Source organism: Zalophus californianus, chromosome 15 (genome assembly GCF_009762305.2).
Source record: "Zalophus californianus isolate mZalCal1 chromosome 15, mZalCal1.pri.v2, whole genome shotgun sequence".
In the NCBI taxonomy this organism is placed as follows: domain Eukaryota; kingdom Metazoa; phylum Chordata; class Mammalia; order Carnivora; family Otariidae; genus Zalophus; species Zalophus californianus.
In genome coordinates this window covers 8,996,492-9,017,068 of record NC_045609.1, presented here as the reverse complement: position 1 = coordinate 9,017,068, position 20,577 = coordinate 8,996,492, and the positions used below count along the sequence as shown (strand labels likewise).

Here is a 20,577-nt window from a genome sequence, read left to right as displayed (position 1 = left end):
AGTTTGCGCTTAACCCTACTCTCACCTGCGCAGGTACGACCATGAAGTGACCTCTAGAATGACTACAACTTTTACCTCATTACAATACTAAAATCTCCGCTCAAAGAGCACACAAGCACCACTAACATAACATAGAATGTATGTATGTACCGGCATGTTTCCTTAAGAAACAACCTTATGCCTCCTCTACACACAAATGACCAAGATCCCCTTTCTAAATATTCATCCCCTCCCTAAATAAAAGGAACACATCCACCATCTCAGGGACTCATGGCTTTGTAAGTTATTCCTCATGATTTCCTTATCTGCTGCAAATTTTCCTTTGCATGACGACTGGATCTGGTATAGTTTGTGTCTGTGACTCGCCAAGGAGCTAACTCAGGTTAGTTCGGTTACAGTGGCACCTCAACAGGAAAACAAAGAACTGCCATCCTATGCTCTGCAGTTCTAGGATCTATCCCTTTCTGGGACTATCTCCATTCTGAAACTCTGGAGAGGGATCAAAAGTCCCTAGGGTTCTCTTCAGGATGAGATTTCTGTTTCTGAAATTGCAGCTCTTTATAATCTCACAGGAGGCCATAGGTTCCTTGGAAATTAGGATATAAGATTAGAGGACAGGGGCGCCCGGGTGGCTCAGCTGGTTAAGCGTCTGACTTCAGCTCAGGTCATGATCTCAGGATCCTGGGATCCAGCCCCTAGTCAGGCTCCCCACTGTGGGGCGTCAGCTTCTCCCTCTGCCCCTCTCCCAGCTCCTCCTATCTCTAATAAATAAAATCTTATTTTTTTAAAAGATTTTATTTGACACAGAGAGAGTACAAACAAGGGGAGCAGCAGGCAGAGAGAGAAGGAGGCTCCCCACGAAGCAGGGAGCCCAACGCGGGGCTCGATACCCTGACTCTGGGATCATGACCTGAGCCAAAGGCAGATGCTTAACCAACTGAGCCACCCAGGTGCCCCTCTAATAAATAAAATCTTAAAAAAAAAGATTAGAGGGCAAATTCATATTGGAACCCTCACCCAGCACCTCAAATCTTACTATCCCCTAGAAACTAGTGCCAGTGAGGACAAAGACAAAGGACACCACATCCAGGGCACTTGTTACCCAGCTGAAAGCCAAGTCGGCCTCCAAGTCACGGGGCACCCCACGCAGCCAGAGCGCACCCTCACGCATGCGCACGCGCGGGGCGCACGAACAGGACCACTCGCTCAGAAGTGGGGACCCACTGGAACTCAAGCCGCTGGTCCGCACCCAGAAGCCCCCCCACCCGCCGTGGGGGTTCCCGCTGCGGGGTCCCGGGGCTCCTCCCCACCGAGGATCACCGCCGTTTCCCTCCCGGCCCACGCTCTAACCTCTGCTCTTGGGAAGGTGGGCAACCAGGACCTTGAAAGTTACTGGGAAATCTGGAAACGGGATTTCGGGCTTCGCTAAACCTGTTGGCGCAGGAGGGGGACCAGGAAGATGGCGAAGCTGCGCGTGCGCAGCACTGTCCGCAGCGGGGCGCAAGTTCGGCTGGGTAAGCAAACTAGTCTCAAGACTACGTCTACCATAATCCTTCGCGTCCACTTGTTTAAATAACTGTGTAAATAAACCTGTCTTATTCAAAGAGTAGGGCGGTGGTTGCTGTGGAAGGTCTGTAGCTCTCTCTGGCGTTTTCAGAGGCCGCCCCCTACTCCACTCCCGGAGGTTAGGCCTCACGTGTAAGAACTACTAAACATAATTTGTGGTCCTTTAGAGCATCCTGGTTTGGCAAAACAAAAAACAACTCTTTGAAAGACTTTTGCGGACATCATGGGAGTTTGATTATAGGTACGCTATTAAAGAATGTAGTTTTGGAAATACATACTGAAGTATTAAAGAGTGAAATATATCTAATTTATTTTAAAATGTTTTCGCAAACACAAGATAAATATGGCAAAATGTGAAATTTGTCCAGTATAGAAAATGGTAAATGGGTGATCATTTTTCTTTATTATTCTAAGATTGAAAATAGAAACTTCAGTAAAAGAAGAAAAAAGTAAAAAGAACTGGGTGTATCTTTTAGACACAAAACTAATAAAAAGGAAGATGTTTGTCAGTTATCAGTTCTTGTGAATAGGGAATTTAATTAAAATGTTAAAAAAATGGAATACAGTAATACATTAAGAAGATAACATCTCTCTACCAAGCAGAGTTTGTCTCAAAATTGAAGAAAAGGAATTTTTCAAAATTAAGTAAGCAATATTTTTTTAACTAAACCAGAAAATATATGCATACTTAAAAGATTTTAAATAAGTACTTCACTCAAGTAATTCCACTTATTGGGTTATATGCTGTAATTAAAAGATTATATAAAGAATTCCCTTCACAGTTTAGTTGAGTCAGTAAGAATATTCAAAGATTTATGGGTAAAATATGCTCATCCACAAAGTACAATAACAAGCAGCAGCCTTTTTTATTTTTTTAAGATTTTTTATTTATCTGACAGAGAGAGACAACCAGAAGAGAACACAAGCGGAGGCAGTGGGAGAGGGAGAGGCAGCCTCCCCGTGGAGCAGGGAGCCCAATGCGGGGCTCGATCCCAAGACCCTGGGACCATGACCTGAACCGAAGGCAGACGCTTAACAACTGAGCCACCCAGGCGCCCCAAGCAGCAGCCTTTAAATGTGATAGAAATAGGGCGCCTGGGTGGCTCAGATGGTTAAGCGTCTGCCTTCGGCTCAGGTCATGATCCCAGGGTCCTGGGATCAAGTCCCGCGGCTCCCTGCTCCTTGGGAGCCTGCTTCTCCCTCTGCTTCTCTCTCTCTCTCTCCTCCTCTGTCTCTCATGAATAAATAACTAAAATCTTAAAAAAAAAAATGTGATAGAAATATATTAAATGATACAAGGGATATTCAAAATATATTCTGAAATTTAAAAAAATATGCCAGTAACAAAGCAGAGCTATCTATAAAACGTATGTATTCATGAAGATATGACAGTGTCTGTCACAAGGTAAGCGCTCAAATAGACATTATTTCCAGTCAGGTTACGTAAATGTATTTATTGTGTCAGTGAGTCTGTGTGTATGCATTTTTGTGAAAGAGGTTATTGCTGTATGATTTGTATATTTTTGTGTGTCCATCAGTTGTGGGAGTCACCACCACAAACTCTCTTGAGAATAAGGCAGGTACTAAACAAACATAACAGTAAATAAAAATGATACATTTATTATCTAAAAATACTTGTATATCTATGTGTGAACTATCCTTCATCAATAAATAGTAACTACATCCATGGTTCCCCAGGCCAAAATCTGAAATCACTTGTTGGGGCAGAATTCTAAGAAGACCTTTTATTTTTAATTATTTCTCCAACCGTCCATCTAGAAAATTGGTATGTGTATATAAAAGAGGACTTCAGTTGCCTCCATTTTGACCTCAAACTTTCTGGTTGGTTTCTTCTTTCCAGCTTCTCTTGGCTCAGGTGGAAGACCAAGAGAGTAAAGAATCCCACCCCTAACAGACGCTACCCACTTAGGGAATAAGGACTAGCCTGAGCCCTCAGGCCCCCACCCATGTTTGACTCCGAGACAAGGATTCCATTGGACCCTCACTGCTGACCTGTAGTACCTACTGTCTTTTGCCCCACATTTTTCTTTCTTACATAAACCTGGAAATATTTTTTAGCACTTTGGAGACAGTCTTTGAGATGCTAGTCCACCGTCTTCCTTGTATTGGCCTCACCGAAATAAATTCCTTTCCTGTTTCACCATGGTTCCTTTCTCTGCCTTTGCATTTTTGTCAGCGCTGAGTGGCCAGACTTGCTCTATTTGGGACTCCCACAGGCAGGTGTTCCTGCATCCCTGAACGCCAGCTACGTGGGTATGTACGTATATTTTCTCTATATGGATTTTATGTTTTAAAATTAATCTTACCAAAAAAAATTAATATTTTTGTCATTACCTTGAATGGAAAACTCGTTTCTGTTGGCACAAGAAAGAGTAAATCACTGTCACGACGTTACTGACCAGGAAATCACTACATATTTAATATATATTCCCTAGTGAAAGGAATTAAAATATTTTATACCATTAACATAAAATGAGTAAAAATCTCAGACTGTGCACTCACATTAAACTTTTTTTTTTTGGACAGTGGTATGTGTGTCACTAGTCTTCTGTTTTAGCCTATACATATTTTCTCTTTATTACAAGTTTCATGTATCATTTGCATAATTTTGAAAGCTTTAATTCAGACGTTACAGGATATATTCTTTGAACGTACTATTGTACTTAGTTACAAGTACTTTCTTTTTTAAAGATTATTTGTCAGAGAGCGCACACAAGCGGGGGAGCGGCCGGGGGACAAGTACTTTCTTTATCCAGTGCTGGTTTTGTTTTCAAGCCCCCACATTGCGGGCTGCCAGGTCAAATTAGCGCTCTCTCTGAGTGATAGCCTCCAGAAAATCCCAGCAGTACTCAGGCGGCTGGAAGAGGTCGAATATCATACGTTGTCCAAAGCGAAGATGCTGCGGAGGCTCCTGGGAAGTGTATTTTCAGAGTGAGGCGCGGGGGCCTTTTGCGCATGCGCAACCCCACCTCCTTTTGATAGTCGCCATCTTGTCTCACGCCCCGGGGCGTGAGAGCACTCTGGAGTCTCCAGGTCTGCGCGGTGCGACAGAGGGCGGGGCCTGGAACCTGCGCGGGCCGGGAGCGGTGGCCTTGCCCTGCAGGTGTGTGGCCGGGAGGGCTGGGGGGAAGCCGGGTCTCTGCGGCTGCGCCGCGTCGGAGAACCTGGAAGCCGCCGCCGCCCCCCTCCGAGCGCCCAGCTGGCCTCCGAGGAGGACTGGGGAGGGGGGTCAGGCAGGGGCTTTGCGGGGGATTGCCCGTTGTCCACCTTCCTGGCTCTCGACCTGCGGAGCCGGGCGGCCCGAGTTGGCCGGGGGCGCGGGGGGAGCGGGGAGGGACGCGGGGGGGACGGCTTCTGTGACGTGGACCCCGGGCCCGCCACGTCCGCGCTGGCGTGGCTGCTGGCGTCGCAGCGCTGTCAAGCCCGGGGACCTGCGTGCGTCCCGCTCCCGCCAGGAACCGAGCAGGACGACCTCGGTACGACCCGGGCACTCATCTGTAAAATAATTCCAGTAATAATTCCAAAAATAATTCCACTGGGGTTGTTTGCTGTATTAAATAGGACTGTATATATAAAGTATGATAAGGACTCAATAAAGGTGAGCTTCTTTTATTTACAAGGTATGCTGTTCTTTTCGTTATTGGCTCATTTAATCCTATCATCATAACCATCCTTTGAATCGTTATTAATCAGCTCCATTTTAATACGAGTACTAGAGGTTTAGCGATAAATGGGTGTACTCAGGACTAGCGGAGGAAGGTGGGTAAATTCTCATTGTTTTACTCCGGTTCATGCTGTTTCCCACGATAATCCAGTCTTCGGTTGTATTTAGTACCGTAATTGTCCCTGAGCAAAACTGTGAGTGTGGTAATCCTAACCTTACCACCTAGAGTTCTATTTCCAAAAATTCTTGAGGCTTTCTCAGAACTCTTGTGTCAAAAGGTTAATTAAGGCCCTTCTTGCATTCTCCGGCCTGTCCCTATTCTCAGAGGGCTGCTAACATGTAAACTGAAACCGTTAAGTTGAGCCCTGAATTTTAAGTCTTATTGGAGAAGCTGGGAACCCTCTAGTTTCTAGAGAGGGGAAATGGGACAGACTTTGTTAACAGACGAAAACTGGCATTTCATCGGGGCTCCATGTTTCTTAGAAAGTGTTATGTCTCTGTTCGGCAGGTGTGTCTGGACTTAAGTTTTGTAAGCATCATGCCAGCTGGAAGAGGCATTTAGTTACCTTTTGCTACCTAGATAAAGTGTTTTGGGATTTATGGTGTCAAATTGTTATTTTAAGGTTTAGATTTGTGTGGCTGTCAGAAGATGAGATGGCCATGTCAAAATTCTTCAATGCCTAATTAATTTTTACCTTAAGGCCCAGCCCAAGATTGGAGGGGACAGTGAATTCCAGGGTACTGTCTGGATTTGTGGCAATGAGTGAAGACTTATAGAATCAAAATGGTACAGGAAAGGATGTTCAAAATGATCTAATTCCTTCTCATGTTAAATAATAGCATTGAAACTAAGTCACTAAGTTTGTTAATAGCAGAGACTAGCATAGAACAAGTCTCCAGGTCGTCCACAGTACCATGTTTAAGTCAAAACAAGTTTCTTGGAGAAGTGATTCTGGAGAAACTGCAATTTAGGGAGAGGAAACGTTCATTTTTGAGGGCTTTGAAGACTTTCTAACTTTGTGGGGTTTATAATATTAATAGGAAAAACTGTTATGTAACTTAAACACTTCCATATGAGTATTTCTTTTTAACATCATTTGTAATGCCAGCACCGGGGGCCATACTTTGGATATATATTAAACACCTTGGATATATATTATATACCTTGCCTAACCTATCTTTGGATGTTTAAGGTTTTCAATTCTTTTGTCCATTTACTAAATGGACTGAATGGCCAGTAGGAAAGAAATGTTTAGATTCACTCAAAATTTTCCCAGATTCATCATGATTATATCAGAGTCACCAATGGACAGGTGGGTAACTCCTTTATCATGGTCCTCCTATTCCTCTTCATGGCTCAAAGGGGTATTTTCCTAGGGGTTTATGTTTTACTAAAATATATGGAAATTTCTCACAGGTGATTCCTGAGCTGCAAGATAAGGTCTTTTAAGACTTCTGTTTTCCACCTATCTGGCTTCATAGTTTCTGTCCTTTCCAAGAGCAGCAAAAAATGAACAAGTATCAGGTGAGTCATTTCCTTGGCCCTGTGTGTGTGTGTGTGTGTGGTGTGTGTCTATTTTCAGTGAGTTTTATGAAAGCCCATACATTAAACACGAAAAGTGGAAATACTTAAAAATCACCTTAAGGGAAAATGCTGTTTGAATAGCACAGCAGTTCCAGAGTGTACTCTGCAGATTCCTGGGATCCCCAAGACCTTAATAAGGGGCCTGTGAGGTCAGAACGTAATACTGAGATGCAAACTGCCTTGCACACTGATGGTGTAAGAGCAATGGTGACTAGGTTGCTGCCTGTTTGGCCTGAATCAAGACAGTGATACCAATGACTTTCTCTGCAGTGTACTCACAATAAAAAACTGCCACCTTTACTTAAGGGTATCTTTGATGAAACAGTAAAAATTAATTTATTAAATCTTGACCCTTGAATACGTATCTTTGTAATACTGAGTCTGAGGAAATGGGAAGTTGACTTACAGTACTTTTGCTACATACTGAGGAATGATGGTTGTCTAGAGAAAAGGCACTTGTGCGACTGATTCGTGAGCTCACCTAGCCACCTTTTCATGGAATACTATTTTTACTTGAAAGAGCAACTGGCAGACAAACTGTGGTTATTTGGACGGGTATTTACCAACATTTTCTCAAAAATGGCAGAAGTGAGCCTGCCACTTCAAGAAAAAGAACTCTCAGTATTTGTTGCTAGTGTTAAAAGTTGAGCTTTCCAGTGAAACAGATTTTTGGAAAACTTGTATCCTCCACTGTGAAGCTGACACGTTCTAATAGTTAAAAAAGACTTTTCTGAGGAGATTGGTGAAGATACTAACAAATGTAATATATTTTTTATATGTGTCTGCATTTGAGTAATATTTCTCTCTTTTAAAGATTATTTATTCATTTGAGAGAGAGAGCACACGTCCGTGCACAAGCAGGGGGAGTAGCAGAGGAAGAGGGAGAAGCAGACTCCCCACTGAGCAGGGAGCCTGACATGGGGATTGATCCCAGGACTCTTGAGATCATGACCTGAGTGGAAGGCAGATGCTTAAGCGACTGAACCACCCAGGCGCCCCTTGAGTAATACTTTTGATATATGTGCTCAGAGGCAGTTTAGGAGGACAGCGTGACACAGAGAAGTGAGGAACAGAATAACGTGGTTAGGGAATGCCACTCTAAAAAGGTAGTATTTGAGGAGAGTCCTGGTTAAATGAGAGAGGGAACCAAGTAGGATTCTGGGGGAAAAGCATTCTAGGTATGAAGAAAAGCAAATACAAACACCCTGAGGCATGTTCCAGAAACAGTATTCAAGCCATTGAAGCTACAGAGCGGACATAGGGGAGAATGAGCTAAGAGGGAAGATCAAAGACGTAGAAGGGCTGCAATATGTAGGACCTTGTAGGCTGAAGAAAACATTGAATTTAAGTTTTATTTAAAAATCATACTTATGCAATCAAAGGAATGTATTTAATGTATATGTAAAATTAAGGGAATATTGATGAAACACAGGTGTATCCCCTATCTGGCTTAAGAAATGAAAATTACTACTATCTTTGAAGCCCCGTGTGCCCCTCCTCACCATTCATGACCCAGAGAAAAATGAATCCTGACTTCTGTGGTAACCATTTCTTTGATTTTATAAATTTAATGTTTAAAAACAAAAGAGTGTATTTGGCACTGAATTTCCCAGCCCTTTTATAAGCACTTGACATAGTGTTTGAAATTCTTATAGCCCAGGGGCGCCTGGGTGGCTCAGTCATTGAGCGTCTGCCTTCGGCTCGGGTCGTGATCCCAGGGTCCTGGGATCGAGCCCCGCATCGGGCTCCCTGCTCAGCGGGAGGCCTGCTTCTCTCCCTCTCCTCTGCCTGCCGCTCTGCCTACTTGTGCTCTCTGTCAAATAAAAAGGTAAATCTTTAAAAAAAAAGAAAGAAAGAAAGAAAAAAATTCTTATAGCCCAGCTTCTGAAATCGTTCACTACCATATCATAAACTTTCAGTGTGGACATTATGTTATTAACTAAAAATCACAGTCTTTGGGCATGATGGTAGGGAGAAAGAGACTATGGAAAGAGGGAGAAATAATATAGGAGGAAGCTCCAAAAAAATTAGCCTATTCAACAGTTCTGCTTTAGTCTTGAACATGTATCTTTACAGGATATTCTCCTTATCCAGAATTCATTCAGGGGTGCCACATGTTCCCCACTTTGTGCTCTGTAACTAATCTCTGACTGGCCAGTTTGGCCAGCACAACTGACTAGTGAGCCTTTTAGTTTTTTGAAGTAATTTTGAGTGCAGTCATCACTACCAACTCTTGGAGAAGTTTATTTTATGCAGATACTGTAATTTTTGGTTTGTTCATTGCCATTTTGGCCCAATGATGTGATCTTTTTTTATTTCTTCTTGAATCTTTCAGGTTGTATTGGCATAAATTTCTTCTGTTTGAAAACATCCTTTACGTTGTTTTTATTCTGTTCGCTTGCTTTAGTGAGGATCTGCTGGTGGAAAATTCTGAGTTTGGTTTATCTGAAATATAAACTGCTTTTTCACTGTGTATAGAACTCTTGGCTGACAGTTCTTACAGTTTAAAACATTGAAAAGCATTCATTGTCTTCTACTGATACTACTGAAAATTCACCTTTTGTCAGACCTCTAAAGTAAATTTGCATTCCGGGCTAGCTACTTTTAAGATACCTGAACTCTACTGTGTGTATGTGTGGATTTTTCTTTATCCTAATGAGACTCGTTGTACTTCCTTTGGGAGACGTCTCTTCCTGCCCTGGTGCTCTGCTCCCAGCCTGTGGAGGGCTCTTGCCATGTACTCGGCTGTCTGTACTTCAGACCATTCATATTGGTTATGGAGCTTCCTATCTGGTTCCAGAAATTGTTTCCCCAACTTACAATAAAACGATCACTCTGAGACATTTGATGGGAAGTAAAAAAAAAAAAAAGTCCTGCAGATCCTAGGCTTCCATTTAGGGACCTTTTGGATGTGAAACCTCCAGTCACCACTAGTATCAAATGGCAGATTGGTGTTCACATGCTTTGACTGGAGTTCTAAGACATCGCAGAAATCCATAAGCAAACATTAAAATTTTGTTGAGCTGGATTGGTTCCCTCTCCCCTACTTGCCCCTAAAAGTGAAAGTCATTGTGGTTTTCTTTTCTGGAGCATTCATCTCTTGTGAATTTTTCCTTTGTTCATCTCAGTTCTCTGATTCTCAGTTCTCTGATAGGTTTTTGGAAAACTTGTAATTTTCTATGTTTAGGGGCTTGTTCTTATTGTTAGGGTGAGATCCACTTCTCTTTTGCCTTTCTACATTCTATTCAGAACTAGCTTTTTATCCTTATGGTCAGGATGCTAGCTCTAAGCTACTTTCTGCTCTGCCCTGAAATTTGAAAATGCCCCAAAAATTCAAATTCAAGGTATAGGACTCAATTTCTTTTTTTCTAGGCTCTTGATCCCCCCACAATTTTGGTGCATATGGTAATATGATGCTTTCGTACTGCCATTCTTAGTGTTTTCTGGGGTTTGGTTTTTACTTTTATTTTTTAATTGGGGCAAAATATACAGAAAACTTACCATTTTAACCATTTTTCACTGTACAGTTCAGTGGCTTTAAGTACATTCACATCATGGTACAATCATCACGACCATCCAACTCCAGAACTTTTTTCATCTCGCACAACTAAAAAATCTAGCCATTAAACAGTAACTCCTTATTCCCCCTTCCCCTGGGAACCACCAGTCTACTTTCTATCTATAACCTGACTATACCAGGTCTCTCATATAAGTAGAATCACACAGCATTTGCCGCTTTTAACTGGCATATTTCACTCAGTATAATGTCCTTAATATCATTCAATGTAGCATTGTGACAGGATTTCCTCCTTCCTATTAAAGGCTAAATGATACTCCATTGTTTCTATATACCACATTTTGTTTATGCATTCTTTTTTTTTGGCATGTTTTATTAAAAATCAAGATTTTATACTTTTTACTGTGTTCCATCTTTCCTTTTGCATCTAGTTCAACTTCTCTTAATACTCACACCTACCTTCTTTGATGCAGCCTCTTCTCTACTTTTAGTTGTGGAGTTTGTTCGGCCAGTCTTGGGGTTGCTTTCATGGTTATTTATGCTGACGTGTTACCTAGTTATTCATGGAGGATTGTGCTAGGTCCTCCTCCTCCCCACCATCTTCCCAACCTCTCCTTGATGCATTCATCTCTTGATGGACACTTGGGTTTTTTTGCACCTTGTGGCTATTCTGAATAATGCTGCTGTGAACACTGGTATACAAATACGTGCTTGAGTCCCTGCTTTGAGTTGTTTTGGATATATAAGTAGGAGTGGAATTGCTGAATCATATGGTAATACTTTAAGTTTTTGAGGAACCAACGTACTAGATTCTCTGTAGGAGTTGCACCATTTTACATTTCCACCAGCAATCCACAAGGTTTCCAGTTTCTCTGTATCCTTGCCAATACTTGATATTTTCCTGGGTTTTTATGTTGTTGTTGTTGAGAGTCGTCATCCTAATGGGTGTGAAGTCATTTTTGTTTTGTGCTCTGTTTTATCTTCTTTATTCTTTAACTTTATTCTTTAACTTACAGCAGAATTCACTCTTTTTGGATATACATTTCAGTGAGTTTGGACACATGCATAAAGGCACACAGTCATCACCACAGTGAGGAATTAGAGCAGTTTCCTTGCCTCAAAATTCTTTTGGTTCCCCCCACCAATTCCTAGCAATCACCAATTTATTCTTTATCCCTGTAATTTTGCCTTTTCCTGAATACCATATAAGTTAAGTCAAACAGTATGTAGTTTTGTGAGGCTACCAACGTTCATTTAGCATAATGCATTGGAGATGTAATCATATTGATTGTACCCACAGTTCATTCTTTTTTATTGCTAAATAGTACTGAGCTGTATGTATGTACCCAATTTATTAACGCATTCACCAGCTGAAAACCATTTGGGTTTCTGTTTCGTGGCAATTATAAAAGGAGGTGTTACAAACAATTGCATATAGATTTCTGTGTGTACAGAGATTTTCATTTATCTTGGGTAAATACCTAGGCATGTGCTTACCTGCCTCAAATTTAGTATTGTGATTAACTTTATAAGAAACTGCCAAACTGTTTACCAGAGTAGCTGTACTATTTCATGTTCCTACCACGATGTACAGAGTTCTACCTATTTCGCATTCTTGTCAGGATTTGGTATTGTCAGTTGTGATTTTTTTTCAAATCCTGCTGGTAGGTGTGTAGTGGTATCTCATTATGGTTTTAATTTGCATTTATCCAATGACTAATATATTGAAAATGTTTTAATGTGCTTATTTGCTACCCATATATCTTCTTTTGGAGTGCACTTACCAAGTTACACTACCTTGGACTTTTATATTTGGATTTTGAACTAGAACTGCCCATTAGCTGTGAATCTCTTTCCTTGGCTTCCTAAGCACTCTCCTCCTGACCTGCCCATATACTTAGAGTTCTGTCAGACTCTGGTCTTGGCCTAGTTTCTCCTACCATTATCTTGAATGTTGTTGCTTTCAGACTTCTTTTTTGACTCTTCTGGAACCCCGTTTTTTAAATATGACAATATTCTTTGTGGAAATTTACTTACATGGATATCCATCAGAATAGACAGTTCCAGCTATATGTTCCACAGTCACTTCACAGCGTGAACAAAATTCAACTCTGTCTCCTCTTGCCCAACGGATTCTTTTTCTTGTTTTCCAGTTTCTTTTATGGATTTCCTGGTTGCTACAGAATAATGTTAGTTGGCAAAATACAAATGTCTCCACACGCCCCAACCTATTCCTACTGTATAGCTAGGAGACAGGAAACTTCTGTCTCTGTATAAGTTGGGAGATCACTATTACGAGCAAAAGCAGTTTGGAGCTCACCCCAGAGCAGGAAGTCAGGAGGGCACTGATGGAAGAGGAAAGATGTCGAGGTCATAGTTGTAGAGCAGCATAAGATCAAGTGGGCACAGAGACGCTCACCCTGACTGGGGAGATGCTGGAGAGTGAGACCGTGGGAGCCGAGGACTGGCACGGGGAGGAGAAAGGAGGGGCTTTAGAATGTGTGCGGGAACACCGACGGCAGCTTCAAGCGGTCAGCAGCACAGAGGAAAAGAGGTGGAATCCCTGTGTCCTTAGTAGCGAAGGCAGCCAGAAAACAAGCAGCTGGAATCAGGTGTCCTAAAGAAAAGTACATTAGCACAGAATCTGAAGACCCCACCCCCAGTACTGCTGTTTCCTTCAAGAATGTGAATATACTCTGGCAACAGAGAGAGTTTTTTGGGGAACTGAAGACGAGGGTAACACTTCCACCCCTCCCCACCATTTATGTTCATTTGATCATGAACAAAAAATGTTACTCAACATGCAGACAGTACTAAAAGAAAAAAGTAGAATGCGTGAATTAACACTTTGTTGACGTCAGTACTCCTCCCTCAAACAAACGCAAAGTAGAGGAGAGTACAGCTTTCCAGTATTAAGGAGTTTCAGATAGGAAATAACTTTAAAACCCAGAGACTAAAGACTCAGAAACTGAAAAGCAAGTAGGTATAAAATATAAGCAAAGTAACTCAGGGAAGAAATAGTAGAACAGAAAATCCTGTCAGGTTAGAAGATTAAATGACAGTGCAGCTCTGGAAGAAGAGAAATGCAAGTCGGATGACTGACATGTGGCAGAGGAATTGGAAGAGACTGTGGAGTCAGGGAGAGGGTAGGGGTGCCGTTAAGAATGGACAAGGAAGAGGAAGAGAGAATAACAAATAGGAAATAAGGTAGAATCCGTGAATAACAAAACCTAAATAGTGGAAGAGAGCTAATATTTAATCCAGGGAAACTTTCCATAAAGAAAAGAAAAACTGAATTACATACTGAAAAGGCTGTGTGTGCCAGAGAGAACTGACCCAGAGTGGTAAACCCCAAGAGAGAGTCTAATAAAACTACTAGACTTACTTAAAGGTAGAGAAAAAAAGAGTCCTCTACGTCCCAAGGAAAAAAGTCTACGTCCCTTGCCAAGGAAAGAAAATAAAATTGACATAATTCTCATTAGCAGCATATATATAAAACAAGAATAGCGGAACAGTGTTTTCAAGAAAAGTAGAAGGAAGAACTTATATTCAGCAAAGAAGTTCTTCAAGTTTTCACATTACATGTCAGATTCTGTGGAATATAAGCAAAGCAATGATTGGAGGAAATTTCATAGCCTTACATAGTCCTACCAATAAAAATGAGAGAATGAAAATAATTAGCATTACAGTTCTAGCTATTATCAAACGCTATAGATACTGTAGGAGTTATCCTTCCCTGCTCTCAGTAATTATTCATTTCCAATGAAGGTATGTTTCTTCCCCCCACTGCTGCTATTTTAAATGTTTATCGTTCACATATGCCCTTAATTTCCTAACACTCCATAATTCTGGTGTGGTATTTGCCTCTTCTACTTCAGTGTTTTCTTCTAAACTACCAGGCTACTCCTGTAACTCTAGCACTTCACATCTGTCTCTTCAGTGGCTCCATTATCTGTAAGTGAATGGGTGAACATCCCAAAGATGTGTAGGCCAGCCTACAAAGTGGAAAAATAGTGTGCAATAGCAGAATATCTATTCATATTTCTCTTTCTTATAAATAGAAAAACAAAACATCAATTTTTAATAAAGACTTACAAATTTGTATTTATAAACAGGCACCAATTAAGTGGGTATGCAAAATATATTTTAATGGCCCAGAGACACACTCAGAATTTTTCCATGTTCTGTCACCTGACTGGACTGTATCACCTTCTAACTAATCTTTCCTATTCTCATATCATGCCGTCTTATTTGTAACTTTCCTAAACTTGCCACTTTTCATGCATCAAGGCCTTTGCCGACTCCATTTTCTTTCTTCCCAGTTTATGGTAGCTTGACTACCTAGTAAAATCCGATTTGAGAATATACAATGCAAATATCTATCCCCATTTGTGACCATCGTATGTCTGGTACATGTTTCTGTCAGAGCACCTGCTATGAATATTGCAATCAAGTATTTACATCTTTGCCTCCTTGTCAGAGTGTAAGCTCCTTGACAACAGGAATAGTTGCTTTCATTCATCGTGTCTCCAGCAGAGTTCCAGGCATGGGTGGTATTTTCAGTAAATACATATGGAACATTTCATCTATGTACAGAGGAGCAAAATATCTTAACTTTCTAGAGTAAACTTTATAGTTGCCAGGTTAACAGCTAGTTTACGCGTGTCTTTTTGTGGTGCCCTACTCTGATTACTTCAGTTTGAACTGAAATCTGTTGTTACAGGGACCAGTAACATTCAAGGATGTTATTGTGGAATTCAGCCGGGAAGAGTGGCAGTTACTGAGCGCTGCTCAGAGGACCCTATACAGGGAAGTGATGCAAGAGAACTATGGTCTCCTAATCTCAGTGGGTGAGAAAAACTTCCCCATATGTAACTACCGAGAGTTTGCATTTCCTTTCCCAGTTGCTGGACTGCATAATATTAGCTTTGTTTCAGGGGTAAAAGGTGATGAATCCATTTTGGGTACGAGAAAAAATATTTGTGTCCCCTCCCTCCCCACTGAAAGAATCTAAATCTGCCAAGCCTAAGTAGGACCTTCATTGTTCTCCTAAAACCGCATTTCCTCATTCTTTAAGTCCCTAAATTCCAAGTAATCTGTATTACATACTTTTCCATTAATAGGTTACCGTGTGAAAAAGCCGAATGCAGTCTTCAAGCTGAAACAAGGAAAAGAACCGTGGATATTGGAAGTAGAATTTCCACATCGGAATTACCCAGGTGAGTGACGACCTGTGGCCCCTGTTGCTAGTGAGGTGGTTGGTGCCTTTGGCCTTCTGAAATATTTTTAGGAATCTCTTTTTTAAATGCCCTATACTTTTGGAAAAGACCAAGGACACCTGATCTGCATATGCAAGCAACATAAATCACACCTCCGGTTTTCATTTTTCCACATAATTCCTCCTTTGCCAGACTTTTAAAAATAGATTTACTTTTCTTTCCTATATACAAAATCTAACTGCTGCCTAACCTTGGCTTAAATTTTTGTCTTCTTTCTAGAATTCCCAGTTACTGAAATTCTAGAACACTGTAATCTTAAATCTGATGATAAATTTTTCTCCAAATGCCATTTCCCTCCTTTTACTAACAATGAGATGCCTCAGTTATTTTTCAGCACCGGTTTTATTAACTTCCTTTTCTCTCTTTAAACTCTGAAATCAGATTACAAATCTTTGTGTCTTTCATCAATTACATTATTTCAGAGTTGATACTTCCTTTTAGATGTGGTTTGTCTTTCACACAAAGTACTCATTATCTCTTCTAAAATCTACTTCACCTTACTTGGAGTGTTGTAACACTAAGATTTAAAAAACTAAAAACAAGCCAGAAAAAACTACTAAGATGATCTCACTCTGCTTCCTTAAATGCTTTTCTCATATTCCTGACTTGTGTACTTACATGTTGCCAGGACCAGGAACAATGCCTGGTGTTTAGTAGTTGTTCACTAGATATTCTTGAAAGGTTGAATGTGAATTAACAAGAGGCAGGCACTGTCTTCTCCTCTGTGCCCTTCACAGTAACTCCTGCAAGGGCTCCTCCTTTCCTAAGACCAAAGACACACACGATCTTGTTTCCTGTGTGTCCCAGTTAGCCCTGCCCAGGTCCCCATCAGGTAACGTCTTACGTCTTCTCCACAAGTGCCGTGAAATTCCAACCCCAAGCCTCTGCTCATAATCTTTCACTTTCTGTCAAGCATTTAAAGATGAGTAACTGTGAAGGTCGGTAAAGGTTCCAGAATGATGTTGAGTAATTACTCTTTATAGATCATGTAATAAATTGAAGCAGAGAGGTGGGAACTAAACTATGAAAGCAGAATAAGCCTGGGATTGAGTTGTGGCTAACACTGCTTTGGAGATGCAGTATTTGGCCATCAGGCTTGAAAATCTTTGCTACTGCAAATGGGAATTCATCCATTTTATGATGGCTTGCACTCTCTTTTTAATTATCTTTCCTTTAGGATATATGTTTTCCTGGGTCTTCTGCCCCTGTGAAAATTAAGCCAGCTAGATGGACAGTGAGAGCCCAAAGTGTAGAACTATTCCTCCACACACGGGGAAACAGATGTTCTCAGAAAGTCACTTTAGTGTTGGCATACAGATTGTCGTGTGCGGGTATAGAGGAAATCAAGCAGAAGTTTATAGTCTGCTAAAGTAACACAGGAAATTAGATTTGAGCTGACAAAGACCTGTTAGCTTTTCATCCAATTTCATCTTTCCCCTGAAATTTTCAGTGAACACAGCTGTCTTCTAATTTTTCTTGTCACTCTACTTACTGTTCCTGTCTGTCATGGGCTTACAGCATTCTGAGTCCCTAAGTCTTGTTCAGCAGCACTCTGAATATCTTTTGTTCTCTGCTCCCTATTCTTTTATTTTTTCTTCCCCCTTAACTTTTTCCTGCCAGTTTTTAAGGCCATATTTGTAAAGTGTCAGAAGTACTTGGATTTATAACCACGTTTCTTCCCTGGTCTGCTACTGCAGTTTTTAATGTTTCTGTTTTTTCTAAACCAGTGGGATAGATGAGATTTGCATTTGAGAGTTCCTTTATTTGGGGAGATTGCCTGAAGCCTAAGAATCAACCCTACAACCATAATAATACATTAAGATTTATACAGTATTAAATTTTGGATTCCTTTGTAGAAGACCTCTGGAAAATTCATGACCTAGGAGCGAAATACCAGGAAAGCCGAGCTGAAAATTCAAGGCAAGTCCAAGATTTCGATTTTAAGATTAGAAGCCTTGTAATAAGAAAGGACTGATGGGAGTACTGGAAGTAGGAAAACACGAGTTCATACTAAATGTGAGAAAACTAACAACTGGAGTGAATTCCAAAGCATATAACCCAAATGGGAACGCATTCTTCCATAATGGAGATCTTATTCAGGACCAGGAGATTCAAACTTTGAAGTTTCATCTTTTAATTCTTCTGAGTTACACGGTAAGGGAGGCTTTGTAGATCTCAGGCACTTGAGAGACACCGTGCATACAATGCAAGGGAAGGTTCCTTCTACCAAATGTTAAACCACAGTGTGTGTCAGAGAACGTAAGTGGAGAAACTGTGAATCTAATCAGTATGGGAAAATCTCTAGAAGTTGGTTCTCAGCTAAGCTAGTGTACCTTAGACATTACTGAATTTGGAAATTTCCTTTCTAGGAATGGAGAACTCACAAAACACCAGCAAACTCAAGCCAGAGAGAAAATCCATAAATGCAATGAATGTGGAAAGTCCTTCTGCCAGAAGTCTATCCTCCTAATACATCAGCATATTCATTCAAAGGACAAACCCAGGGAATGTGGGGAATCTGGCTCTAGAAACGGAGACCGCACAGTACAACAGAAAACTCACACGAGAGAGAAAACCTATGAATGTAAAGAATGTAAGAAAACTTTCTATCACCTGTCATCTCTTAGTAGACATTTGAGGACTCATGCAGGGGAGAAACCGTACGAATGTAATCAGTGTGAGAAATCCTTCTACCAGAAGCCACACCTCGTAGAACATCAGAAAACACACACAGGAGAGAAACCCTTTGAGTGTAATGAATGTGGGAAGTTCTTCTATGTTAAGGCATACCTCATGGTACATCAGAAAACACACACAGGAGAGAAACCGTATGAATGTAAGGAATGTAGGAAATCCTTTTCCCAGAAATCACACCTCACAGTACATCAGAGAACACATACAGGGGAGAAACCTTATAAATGTAAGGAATGTGGGAAATTCTTTTCTAGAAATTCACACCTCAAAACTCATCAGAGAACTCACACAGGAGAGAAACCCTATGAATGTAAGGAATGTGGGAAATGCTTCTACCAGAAGTCAGCTCTCACAGTACATCAGCGAACTCACACAGGGGAGAAACCCTTTGAATGTAATAAATGTGGAAAAAACTTTTACTATAAATCAGACCTCACCAAACATCAGAGAAAACACACAGGGGAGAAGCCCTATGAATGTCATGAATGTGGTAAATCTTTCTCTGTGAATTCAGTCCTCAGATTACATCAAAGGACACACACAGGGGAGAAACCCTATGAATGTAAGGAATGTGGGAAATCCTTCTCTCAGAAGTCACATTTTATCATACATCAGAGAAAACACACAGGGGAGAAACCCTATGAATGTCAGGAGTGTAGGAAAACTTTTATTCAGAAATCAAAACTTACTGCACATCAGAAGACACACACAGAGGGAAAAAGCTGATAAATACTATGAACAGGGAACTTATTTTGGAATTCATCCTTCAGAATAACTGGATAATTCACCCAAGACAAAAAACTTAGGAATATCATCTATCTCAGAAAATTTCAGTCAAGAGTCTTTCTTGACAGAAAAGGAAATACACAGAAATTCTTTAAATCTATGCGGGAGAGCTTTTTACCATATGTCAGACTTAATGAAGTATCAGACAACCCACAAACTGTAAAACATGAGGGAGACGGTTCTTTTAGAAGTCATACTAGATCGCACAACACAGAAATCACATGAGAGAAATCCTGTAAAAACGAATGTCAGGGAATTTTCTGTCAGGGCAGCCATCACTAGATATCCAAAAGCTTACCTGAGTGAGAAGCTCCCATCAGTATCCTTCCCAAGCATTCAGAAACCTTTGACACCAGGTGGACTTGGAGCACTCAAAGGTGTAACTGCACAGACTGCAACAGATACAGAAGCCTTTATGGGGAAGTGATGTTTCAGTGAACTTCAGATCCGTGATGCTGGGATAGAACCTTTGCAGACATTTCAAATATGTGAAAGTTCCTTGACAAAAATTCAAAGAGAATCTGTACTGAGTGAGGGTAACAGTTACACCGAAAGTCATGTTGCAGCAGTTGGATTCTGAGGGGTTTCCTTTGTTTTTTGGGTTTTGTTTTGTTTTTTAAGAAACCTACCAATGTCTAGATATTTGAAGCTTTTTAAAAAGCACAAACACATTGAAAAAACCAGGTGATATCCTTATACACATGCGAAGAATCCTTTAGTATGTAGAACTAATGTGTGTCAGCACGCTACAAGACAGGTTGTGGATGTTTATGTGCACATGGATCCCCTCCATAATTGTACATAGGGAAATATGTAGCCTTGGTTCAGTAGTTTTCACGTATGTGAAGATATTTCACATTATGTCTCAGCATTGACTCCTGTTGTTACTCTAATGTGTATTTTAAATGTAATATTCTTTTAAAATTTAATGCATCTTTTTCTATTTCCTTGCATTTTTAAATGAATACAGATGTTACTGAACCAATCCTTCAGAAAGGTCAGCCGTGTTTTACATTAGGGACACATTTATTCATAAAAAAAGACTGAAATCATTTTTAAAAACAGCTGAAAACACTTAAACCATAACACTACATAAAGAAGTCGTATCCATCTTACTGTTGATGTTTTAGCAGGGGGCAGAGCTATCTGCCGTAGAATTTTGTATGAGTGTCTTAAGAATGTTCTTCGCTGCCTTTTTCTTCATAGCAGAAGCAACATGGTAGTGGTTAAGAGATGTGGACCCTGGACTCTTACTGCCATGGCCCAAATTCCAGCATGGGGCATGCCACTTAACCTCTCTGTGCCTCTGTTTCCTTTTCTATAAACAAGAAGTGGTAATGATAGGATTGCTTTGATGTAGAAATGAGTTAATATTTTTAGAGCACTTAGAATAGTGTCTGAGACACAAGAAAAGCATATGTTAGATACTATCATCATTATAATTTGTATTTCTTGATTTATGCTA

The 20,577-nt window shown here is 40.7% G+C and overlaps 2 protein-coding genes across 2 annotated transcripts in view; one reads left to right on the top strand and one right to left on the bottom strand.

The window, feature by feature from the left end:
* Positions 1–1,508, bottom strand: part of LOC113920713 (oocyte zinc finger protein XlCOF6-like) — a 29,212-nt gene extending 27,704 nt beyond the window's left edge. The window contains 1 exon segment of the mRNA XM_035724219.1: positions 1,351–1,508. The gene's annotated coding sequence lies outside the window, so the exon portion shown is untranslated.
* Positions 1,509–4,948: 3,440 nt separating this feature from the next.
* On the top strand, positions 4,949–19,417 carry ZNF25 (zinc finger protein 25). The gene is made up of 5 exons (XM_027594182.2): positions 4,949–6,776; positions 15,077–15,203; positions 15,477–15,572; positions 17,489–17,552; positions 18,002–19,417. The coding sequence occupies exons 1-5, from the start codon at positions 6,762–6,764 to the stop codon at positions 19,050–19,052; spliced, it is 1,353 nt and encodes a 450-aa protein (XP_027449983.1). The 5' UTR covers positions 4,949–6,761; the 3' UTR covers positions 19,053–19,417.
* The last annotated feature ends 1,160 nt before the right edge of the window (positions 19,418–20,577 follow it).

Bases quoted from the DNA above. Each gene is read 5' to 3' on its own strand.
- ZNF25 (XM_027594182.2), top strand. The intron at 15,204-15,476 runs GTGAGAAAAACT...TTCCATTAATAG, and splicing joins TGGTCTCCTAATCTCAGTGG to GTTACCGTGTGAAAAAGCCG. The intron at 15,573-17,488 runs GTGAGTGACGAC...ATTCCTTTGTAG, and splicing joins TCCACATCGGAATTACCCAG to AAGACCTCTGGAAAATTCAT.